Below are 12,043 nucleotides of genomic sequence, written 5' to 3'. Positions count from 1 at the left end.
ATATACATACCTTTTGGAGAAAAAAAAACTATGACTTCATGGTTAGGATGATAGTTGAGGTTGGGCTTCAGGAATCCTTTAGAGCATATTTGTTTCTCATTCAGTGTCAACAGTACATCATGAGAATTTGTCTGAGACGGAATGAATAAACATGCACTTGCTTCATTTTTTGGTCTGAAAGAGAGTGGTAAGATAATATCAGCAAAAGTAAATGGGAAAATTCTGGGTGTCCTTGTCAGCTCATCTGCATACTGTCAAAATGTCATATGTGAATCCATCTGCAAGCAATGAAGAATAAAACAGTCTTCAAAACCACTGAATATATCAATGTCATATTTCTACGTGCTCATGTATTTGATTCACTGCAAGAACATCAAATTTAAACCTCATTACTGGGTTCAAGCATGTGAAGATTTAGCGGTGGTTTCCAAGGAGATGGTGTTTATAATGTGAGAAAAATGCATTTTAGGAGAATTTAGGAGCATGGTTAAAGTGCCAAGGTTTACAAAAAGGTCAAAATTTAAACTATTGGGCAAAGCAGAACTTAAGTCTTAGACCCCCACTAGTTAATACACATAAGCTTAATTTCAATACATTTTGAAAGAAATCAGTCAAGTAATGGCAATAAAGTTTGAGCTTTCAGTATTGTCGAACTGCTAAGGTGAAACAAAGGCAAAAATATTAACTATCTCAAGAAACAGAATGAAATGTGTTGAACCCCACTACAAACTATACATATACCAAATTTCATGACATTTATAAAAAAAATTGTCATAAATATATCTTTCAAAGGGGCCAACCATCAGCATATATGGTTTTTACAATGTCTAACTAACTTGCTTAGTAAGTCTTTGCAGAGATTGCTTATAATCACTAATCACCCTTGCAGTTTCTGTGGTACATGTACATGTCATAAGAGTCTGCACATGAGACCCATGAAGAACCGGGGTAGATTAGGTCTTCAGCAACCAATGATTGCCTGAACAGGTGACTATGCTTGTCATAATATATAAGTGCTGACTAACGGGATCGGGTGGTCAGGCTCGCTGTGGATCGATGCTCATGATATCAATGACTGGATTGTCTGGTCCAGACTGGATTATTTACATACAGCTGGAATACTGCAGAGTGCAGCGTTAAACATCAAACAAACAACTTTGAAATGAATTCAAGCAATGCAATATTTGTTTGCTAAAGTTATCCCTAAACTATATAAGGACATACCATGAAATTGATATACATTTGAGTATGAAATATGTCCACACACTACAGCAATATTTACAATATATTAATATGAATAGTGGTGTAATCTCAAATGGAAGATAAGGTTTTGCATGGAATGTACTATGGATATAAACAAGAACAATTTCTGGTGGCTAAACAACTTCTTTATTAAAATTGAGGTGACATTTCGTTGTAAACCGCATAAAGAGTTTTGGCGATGATAAGGGTAGGGTTATATGCCTACAAGATGAATAACATAACCGAGAACGGTGAAATGAATCCGATTATCCTCTTCAAACTATTTGTCTGTTTGGTTACGCCATCACAAACAAGATCATAGAACAAATCCTCACAACCAAGCAACTCAAGAAAGGTCAGACCAACCAACTGCAGACAAACACTCCTACAGCCTTGCTGAAAGAGCTCTTCAGGAAACATTATGCTTTGCCCGCAAACCGGTATCAGCTCCACCAACTTCACATGGCAAGACACGATTTACCAGCAAATCTAAGATGCTTTGCTAACAAAGCTTAATGGGCTGACAATATGACTCAATTACCTCTCCCCTAGCTGTGGTCTCATGTATCCTTGATAACATTGTTTTATCATTCTATCAATTATCAATCCATGAAATAATACAACAAATATAATTTTATTGAAAAACTTGTTGTTTTTTAATATTATACATTGACACTGACACTTAGTACTCAGATAAATCCTTGCTTTACCCCCTTAATGCCAAGTGCCAGGCATTAACGACCATTAACAACCCACTGGGCTGACACCCTATCCACTACACGGAGAAGATCTTAATCTAATAATACTTCAACATGGTAGCTACGCGGGGTGTTCAGTAAAGATTTCCCCTAAACCACTTAGGGATATCATATTTGGTTGAAATTTCACATGTGTAATGATACATGTATCTATGGGTTATGTCTGAATTTGCAGCACCAAACTATTAATCTTACCACTTTTACAGGTGTTATGATCGAGTAGGATGTGACAATGGAGCCAGTAGAATACCGAGCAGTGATTAGGTTTTTATATTTGAAAGGTCGCACACCAAAAGAAACTTTCGATAAAATGAAAGCAACTTATGGGGAAGATGCCCCATCATATGACGTTGTTAAACACTGGCATCGCCAGTTCAAGTGTGATCGGACATCTGTGGAAACAGCTGCCATTCCTGGTCGCCCCTATTCAGCCATTGATGAGGACACTATCCATCAAGTGGAGACCGCCATTTTGGCAGACCGACGTATAACTGTTCACCAGTTAGCACAAGATGTCAAGATCAGTGTAGGGTCTATGGAAAAAATCATCCATGACAATTTGAACATGCATAAGGTGTCTGCACGATGGATTCCCAGGTTGCTCACATCTTTCCAAAAGCAGGAACGAGTCAATTGCTCAAAGGATCTTTTGGACATGTGCAAAAAAAACCAGGTAAACTTTTTTGACAGACTTTATCACACAGGATGAAACATGGGTCCATCACTATGATCCTGAGACTAAAGTTCAGTCGATGCAATGGAAGCATGTGGAGTCACCACCCCCAAAGAAGGCACTTGTCCAACCCTCGGCAGGCAAGGTCATGCTCACGGTGTTTTGGACCAGCACAGAGTAGTGATGATGGATTTCTTGGCAAAGGGTACCACAATTACAGGAGCTTATTATGCTTCACTGCTGTGGAAATTGCGGGATGCTATCAAGCTTAAGAGGCGTGGCCAAGGATGTCCGTCTCCTGCAAGACAATGCTCCAGTACACAACTCTCATGTTGCCCAGACAGAAGTGCGGTCCTGTGGCTATGAAATCCTTCCACATCCTCCTTACTATCCTGACCTTGCACCATCTGACTTCCACCTCTTTCCAACCATGAAGTCATTTTTGAAGGGAAAACGTTTCACAGATGATGAAACACTGATTTCTGGAAGTCAAGTCCTGGTTTGAGACGCAAAATGAGGGCTTTTACAAGCGGGGTCTCCATAGTTGCATAAAACGATGGGAGAAGTGTGTAACTCTTGGTGGTTCCTATGTGGAGAAAGACTAATATCTATGCCAGGTTTCTTTCCATTAGGTCCATCGGAAGTGGGTCAGGGGAAATCTCTAATGAACATCCCTCGTATGTTTCATGGTTAAATGATGTACTAAACAAATAAAAAGAAGCATTACCAGGCATTTGGGAGGTAAAAAACATGCATTCTGTGCACATTTGATCACTTAATGAGTGATGACTTATTGTAAACCAGACAACTGTAGACACAGTACACAGAAAACATATCACATGTCGACCATAAGCTTCAAAAATTGCCTGGTACGTCCTGCCCAGCATCTTCCAGAGGCAAGGGAGTTAAATGACTTTAAAAGTCCAGTTTCCACACTTGCCGAACTGGGCTAGAATTATGGAGTTATATTTTGGATGAACTAAGGAAGCATTTTCCAATCAAAACCCTAAAACAAAATTAACTTCCGGTTCATAAATATAATGACAACGCTCAAATGCACGATTTTCAGAGCATGTGTACTGTCAACTCGGCATCAACAGATATTTTCCAAATTTGTTTATGTTTTTAATTAAGGTGCTCAAGTGATTTGATTGACTGTGTGAGGTTAGACCTATTTCATTTCAATATAGATCTTGATTATCTATCAGATGGTCAAGACTGGGCGCAGACATTTTGTTTGAAGCAAATGCAAGTGATATGAGAGGTGGAATTTGATTGGTCAGTAGCGGCGACATAACTTGTAAAAGCCACAGCCTAATTCAGTGTGGGTGGAAACTGGACTCATAAAGTCAGTGAACTCCCTTGCCTCAGGAAGATGCCTGTGCAGGTTCAGCACATGTTGCCATTGAAGCAAACGGTCCTCGATTCCTGGCTGGGACATGTTCTGAATGCTTGACACCACTGACGTCGCAGTTGACAATGTTGTTGCGTCAAAACAAAACCTCTGAAAACTCAGTCTGCTTCAGGAATGTCACTGGAATTGCTGCTGTCATAGAGGATACCACTGTACACTTTTGCTGCAAATGAAGTAACCACTTGAAGCAGTCCTGGGCATCCAGTGTAACACATTGTTAGGTCAGCTTGTGATGGGTAGTTTATGTGACATACATTGTACTATGCTTTTGGGACAAACGTCAAGAAAGGTACGTGTTCTTGGACAAATTGAATACCCTGGCATAATAGCCAACTGTGATTCTCCCAACATAGTTATGTTGTGCTTCAGTTACTGGTAGCACTTTTCATTACTTTGCAATGTGTCCACTAAAGTAACAATCATAATCTTAAGCATTAAAAAAGACTGAACCTTCCCCCCTAAGAACCACAACATAACTCACACAAGTATTAATAACAAATTTATACTGGAAATGTTTTATAGTACTTGCAAAAACAGAAGCTCTTTTCTCAAAACTCCCAATATATTAACATATTTAACCATGTACTTATAGTTCAAAAACATTACTTCCAGGTCTTGACTCTATTCAAGACATTTTATTCAAGAGACTTTTTCCCATAGTGAGTCTACAGAAGGCTGTAAACTGTGTTTCACAGCTTTAGAAGATTTCTAATAAATTCCACCTGTAATGAGGTTAGGCTGGATAGCCAATATAAATGAAGTTTGAAGGACTCCTGGAGGATTTCCCTGTTGTCGTGTGAGGGACCAAGATCTGTTTCGGTGTCAGGTGAACACAACAGAATCAAAACTGAGGATGCATATGCAAACTAAATTAGAAACTCTAGCTTTCATTGATGGTACACTGTTATGCAGTCTGAACAACTATCAAATGTGAATACAACACCATGTGCAACACTAAGATCCCACCCAATAACATAATGCAATTGTTAACGTCAACCTGAGCTCAAAAACAGGGCTACAGAAATGTGGTCCCAGTTGACGTTGATCAGGAGACCATTTTTATGTTCAGTGCATTGTCAAAGTCTGTTAATTTTTTTACTTATTGATAATAAGGCTGGGTGACTGGTAATGATAAGTAATGATAAGTTCTTTCATTTTGATGAATCTGAAATTCAAACATTACATCCGGAGAACATCTTTGGATGTAATCCAAGTACTCTGAGACCTACTTCAGCTCCTGCACAATACCTGAACTGTAGGTAGCACAGAACTGGCCTGACATACTGACTGGAGGAGGTTGGAGACCTGGATAACGTGTGGAAATCTAGCTATAGAGCGTGAGGGTGCCAATACTGAGAAATTGTCAACATCTGTTCAAGATATCAACCAGAAACCAGCACTAGGCCAGTTTCAAATGACCTTTCACTTCGTCTATACAATGTTCCGGGATGAAGAACATCACCAGCGCATGCAATAAAAACATGCTTGTCTTCAAGTTCAAGTATTATGTGAAGAATAATTTTACATTGTACCTCTTTTAGCGAATTCACGAAAACAAACAGCTAAATTAACAAACTCGGCCAATACAAATTTGAAATTTTAGACAAAACATCATTAGGCATGATGATTTACCATTTAAATTGTATTTCCTATTCTCCTATGCAGAGATTAAGATTATCGTGTATATTTTCTAATAAACTAAGCCGGAAACAGCTGTCAGCTCTACCCATGTTTTTTCCCAATCTACCGGTGATTTGGCAAAGTTTTACCAAATAATCGCATTTTGTGTTAACCTAAGAAATTGTGTTATCGTTGGCGTCGGCGTACCATGTGCGCTTGTTTATAAACACTACATCGGCTTTCCAGTTACGTCATCATATGACGTCATCAGTTAGTGCTTACATCAATCTACGTGACATAATGGTGATTTACCTCATTTCTCACATCACCGCCAGACTCGCTTGTCAGACAAAACTATTCTCCCGCCCGCCCTCCTTGTGCTGTCTTGTTCTCATTTTCTCATTGCTTGAACATGACTGTCTGGGATAATAGCGGAGAGGTAAGTGTATAATATGCTCTCGCTGCTACGGCTTTTCACCCTTGGCTAGCCATCCAAACATATTGGCCACTTTCTACCCAAGAATACATCTTCTTTTCTATTTTCAATGCATTAGTCCTGCAATGATATAACTTGAATAATAATAGCATTTTGATGCAATAATCAGAAGTATTGTACCTGAAACTATTATTTTATCAGGAATAATATATTCCAATGTTATATTAGATGCAGCTTTACTATGTATTTCAAACAAGTATTTGTCACAGAAGTGACGAAATGTCCCCCGCCTGTATATACACCAAAATACCAAATATGAAGACAATCCAGCGATTAGTTCTTGAGATATCGCGGCAACACCGTTTTCCAACTCCAAAAGCAGATTTGCCTGCTGTGACCTTGAAAATGGGGTCAAGGTCACCAAAACCGACTGGTGTCTGCGGTGTCTGTATATACACCATAGTTCCAAACATGAAGTCAATCCTGCGATTAGTTCTTGAGATATCGCGGCAACACCGTTTTCCAACTCCAAAAGCAGATATGCCTGCTGTGACCTTGAAAATGGGGTCAAGGTCACCAAAACCGAATGGTGTCTGCGGAGTCTGTATATACACCATAGTTCCAAATATGAAGACAATCCAGTGTTTAGTTCTTGAGATATCGCGGCAACAAACAGGTGGGACGGACGGACGGACGTACGGACGGTCGTGAATACTATATCCCCTGCTTCGCGCTTTCACACGGCAGGGGACAATAATAATATCAACCATATAAACATAGCACTTTGGAACAGCTGATAAGTTGCTGTTAATCACAGTGAGTTATGCGATCTACGGATCACTTCACATATGATTTTGCCGAAATTAATGTGAACAATATTGAATGGAATTTTGAATAAAATTAATAAAATTGATAACAAACACAAGTCCAGATATACAATGAACATTTTTTATAACCAGACAGTGTAATTACATGACTAATTTGCATACTTCAGTATGGAATTGTTGACATGGTGATATGTGCTCACGGTTATGTCTTTCTGTTGTGGGGAAAAAACTCCTCAAAACTCTTGTACCCTGTGTATAGGGCGACCCCCTTGAAATACCCCTTATTCTAGGTATGAAAAACTTGCCTAATACACAGTGATATATGGTAATTATGCTGGATTACACAACCACAATTATAAAGATCATTGTCTTTGTATGTTGCTTTCAGTGTCATACTTACTCATTTACATCCAAGCTGTTCATGTCATCAGCGTTAACATTCACGTATTCGTCCTCTGAAATAGAGATTAAAAGTTGTGAAAAGATTGTTTACATTTACAAATGACATTTACATTTTCAGTGAAGAAGCATCACAGTATACAAAATAAATCTAGAGACACTGTGAAGACCTCACAAGAGGAACAAGAAGACAATGTCAGTGATATATCCAACTGGTACTTTGAGTTCAGTTTCATTGCATTACAGTGCATGGACTGTGAATGCTGTGGAATGTTATGATGTCGTAATAGTTTTGCGTACTTTGGAACTAAACATTGCAAAGGTCAGTTCACCTTGTGAGGAACTTGTGAATAGTGCATACAGGGTATTATGATGGGAAAACTAAAAAGGTGTTTACATTACATGCAAGAAATGAAGAAGCAATATCACCAACTTTACCTGAAAATTTTCACTGAAATGTCTTAAAATCTAACTTCTTTGACAACAAAGCACTTTTAGTTAAATAACATTTGTTCTTGTTTGGCCATATAAAAATATAATTATTCCTAAATTACTTTGATTTGAACATGATAAAACAAGGATACCAAAACCAAGCTTCATCAGCCAAGTATTGTCACAGGGCCATGTACCTTTTTAACTGACAATTACGAGAAAGAGACCCCTCTTTGAAGTACTGAAGATAGATAGCATTTGCCTCAATGGACGAAGCCATGGCTGTTTTGTCTTTGACCAACCAAGGGGCAACTGAAACACCAGCCAAATTGGCAAAAATGCTGGCCTGCCATCCATGAACAGTTTGGGTTGCCATTTCCTCTTTTATCAAAAGGTGTAGAATTGTGAAACTTTGCTACTGACAGTCATTTGCAATGTTTCGTGAACCATTTCTGAGAGAAGTAAACATTGGTTTACATGGGAACGATATTTACAATCCTAATTATTGCCATTGCTCCAAAATGGAGATAGTTTGATGTAGTTGATGTATTTTCACTTCAATGACACCTATTATGCTGTAAAGGTTGAATCAAGGTCAAAACTGCATATTATTGCAAAAAGTGGAACATACATAATAGACCTCACCCATGACAGCAACACCTATGCAAACTTTCAAAACATTTTGAAGAAAAAAGGTTTATAGGTTCTAAATATTATTTAATGTAGCTGCATTATGTATGATTTATTGAACAAGAAAACATGCCTTCTTTGAGCTTTGTTGTAGGTCCCTTGTGTCAAGTCAAAGCAAAGGGCGTTTTGGCCATAACTAGGCAATGGGGAAATGGAAATGGCAGCAATGTTTGAAATCACACTAAAATTCTGTGGAGCAAGTTTTATCCACACCATAGCTGTGGGCATTCATGCAAAGTTTCAACTCCATAGGCCATATAGTTTCAGTGGAAATGTTTGAAAAGGCAGAGACACTAGAAGACAGGTATCTTAAGACCAAAGGTCATAACCTCATCAAAATAAAACAAATGTGCCAAAATCATATGTTATTCCACAAACCAAATACTTGCTATTTCATAATCAAACATTTAGAAATAGCTGAGTATAATGCAAAAATAACATTTGCAGTACTGCTACCATGGAGTTGGATTGAAAGTTGTAGAGACAACATACATCTTCAAATTTTCAGCTCCATAGGCAAGGTAAGGTAAAGTCATACTTTTCTGCCATTCAGCATTCAATACAACTTTCATTTGGGAATTGTGAAAAAGCCTGTGTCAAACAGTACCAGCAAAATGTTTTTACAGCACATTCATAACTTGAATCAAGATAACTTAAAGACATTTTCAAAACACACAATACCTCATATTATGTTGCATATACAAAAAATATGTCGTATATCATTTAGCTAATAAAGCAAAAATTATTGAATACTTTGATGGTGATATTGTATGAAAAATTAAGGCTTAACAAAATTAAGCATGCATATCTACACTTGGATATTTTCTATGTGAAGTCCTAAAGTGATCTCAAGGATATTCAGCAATAATATCCTGTGATCTTGAAACTTTGACCTTAAATTCTTATGACATATGAGATGAAACTCCACTTATTGTCCTATCATTCACATAAAGTTTCCACTCTCTTGTTTAGCCTGTTTAAATGGAAACAATAGAGCCATAAGGCTCTGTAGCTCACCTAAATTAGGCCACATTTCTTTTTTAACTTGCTTTACGGATCCACCGAAAAGACGTCCTGCTCACAAAATTATGAACCAAAAGTGAGGACTGTTAAAATTATAATGTAAGATGAAGCAAAGAAATAATTATTCTTAAAAGTCATCATGGTTATTTAGTCTGTAAAACACAAACAGCAAAGTAACCAAAATGACATGTCGCATAAAAAGTGTCATAGTGCCACACACCATCATCAAGGACTTTCAGGGGGCGGGGGGGGGGGGGGGGGGGGGGCACAGGTGGCCCAGTCATCTAAGGCACTGTGATTCGCTGTGCAGAGTTGCGTCCCTTGGGCACACCAGCAATCCTCGTTCGCCCCGATTATGTTTCTGGGTTTGTCAGCACCATACCCATGCTCGTGGGTTTCACCGAAGTTGTAAACATCTGAGACCTGCATCACTTCAGGGCTTTCTCCCACATTAAGCTGACACGCCGTGATATAACTGTAATACTGTTAAAAGCGGCATTAAACCTAACTCACTCACTCACTCACTCAGAGTGAATGAGGATGCACCTCTTATGGTCAGACAACTGCGCGCTGTTGCTTACTCCCAGACCAAAGGATGCTTTTCATTTGATTCTGTTCATTGAGTTCCTTAATACTGCTAATCTCCATTCTAAGCCTTATTTCATTCACAAACTTTGTAGATTTCAAGCATCGAAAAGTGAGTGACAATCTGCAACACAGGTGATCGTAAGTAGATGTGGTTGTGCATACCCTGTTGTCAACTCAGAATACAATGTAGCCAGAAATATACTATTGTCAATGCCATCTGCCATGGCCAATGTTTCCCTGCTAAGGTACTCCTCACTATATGTAGGACATGCCTTGATTGCCAACTAGGAGTTGAGAAAGAACCATTTTCTCTGACAAGCATTATGAGATGACCACCAAAGCATCACTGAACACAACTAGTTCCAGGGTATTCTCAACACCCAGAAATTGGAATTGAAGGGTAACTTTTTCAGACTTTAACTTTCTAACAGTGACGCTGCCAAGCTGTTGGTATAAAACATGATGTCTGGTCTACTCTGTCTACCAACCCAAAGTATCTGTCCCACTTTTAAGCAATTGCCAATAAGTTCTGTTACTGTCAGTGGGAATCATGCTGAGATGCTCTTTCTTTATCAAGATGGATCAGACTGATATTTTCAACATAACTTTTTTGCTTCATCAAAACTGCATTCCTTCACTGATAAGTTCAATACCTATAACAACGCATGTCAGTCTGACGTTGATTAATGAATAATTTGCATACTCGTATATGCAAGGGGCCGATGTATGGTTCCTGTAGGAAGTAACAATGATGGAGACGATGGCTGCGGTATATACAGTTTTACTTTATACAAGTAGATATATATACATACAAAAGACACTATGTGCCAGGTCAGCACATAGTGGTAGTGGTTGTTGTCTAGGTGCCCCGGAGCACCCAGCCTAACCCAAGCTAGGCTAAGGGTAAGACCTTTCTTTCTTTTCTCCTTCTTTCTCAATCTCTCTGGACCAAGGCTTATATAGCCAAGGTCACCTGACATTTAGTAAGTAATAAAAATATAAATGTAAACAGCAATTCATCAGTGACATACTTGCTCATCTCGTTCAGGATGGCAGACGGTCGATGTACACAAAAATGGGGATTAACAATTAGGATTAGCAACTTATAAATAACAGCAATTAGGTGTTTCAAGGCATATAGATGTCATGGCTCCAGGTTAATGAGCCTTTGCAATTAAATGTGCTTCATTTTTGTCCCTGAGGTGTCAAATTTGGAAATGTCCCTCACATTTCTACATAAAATGTTTACTGGGGCCTTGAATGTTGGAATTTTGATCAAACATCTTCTGAGCAAGAGTTGTACGACGCTCTGTGAAATCTTGGTAGAAAGAGCATGCTCGATTGTGTCTCATAAGTTGCAAAATGTAAACACAAAGGCTGGAGCTGCTGGAATATTGCTCGACATGAAGGGAAAGTTGAATATTCGGAAGTCGAAGTCATCCCTCTTGTCATACAGTCTTGTGGAGAGTGTTTTGTCACTCTGAATCTTTATGCATAGATCTAAATATGAAACAGATGAGGCGGTCTCACTGGTTGGTTGGTTGGTTGGTTGGTTGTTTAACGCCACACTCAGCAATATTCCAGCTATATGATGGTGGTCTGTAAATAATCAAGCCTGGACCAGACAATCCAGTGATTAATATCATGAGCATCGATCCATGCAATTGGGATCGATGACATGCATCAACCAAGTCAGCAAGCCTGACCACCCGATCACGTTAGTCGCCTTTTACGGCAAGCATAGTCACCTTTTAGGGCAAGCATGGGGGTCGGTCTCACTAGTCTCCTTTATTTCTAGTTCAGGTGGGTAAATCAGTGGAAGGGAATTGGCTATTTAAATGTTATTGAACGATATCAGATCATCGACATACCTGAAACTTAAGTTAAACTTCTTGGCCAAATTACCTTGCTTTGTTTTTGCCAATCCGAGCAGAAATGCTG

General features: G+C 38.8%; 1 protein-coding gene across 1 annotated transcript in view; it reads right to left on the bottom strand.

Annotated features, from left to right (window-relative positions):
- The window catches only part of LOC124120851, a 140,901-nt gene that overhangs the window by 42,020 nt on the left and 86,838 nt on the right, over positions 1-12,043 (bottom strand). The window contains exons 16-17 of the mRNA XM_046483744.2: positions 7,371-7,425; positions 11-174 (exon numbers count right to left, since the gene is read on the bottom strand). Of these exons, the coding sequence (XP_046339700.2) occupies positions 11-174; positions 7,371-7,425 (219 nt within the window). The remainder of the gene's footprint in view (positions 1-10; positions 175-7,370; positions 7,426-12,043) is intronic.

The sequence above is a fragment of the Haliotis rufescens genome, unplaced genomic scaffold (genome assembly GCF_023055435.1).
Source record: "Haliotis rufescens isolate VD_foot unplaced genomic scaffold, xgHalRufe1.0.p SCAF_12, whole genome shotgun sequence".
Taxonomy (NCBI): domain Eukaryota; kingdom Metazoa; phylum Mollusca; class Gastropoda; order Lepetellida; family Haliotidae; genus Haliotis; species Haliotis rufescens.
This window is presented reverse-complemented; position numbering and strand designations above follow the sequence as displayed.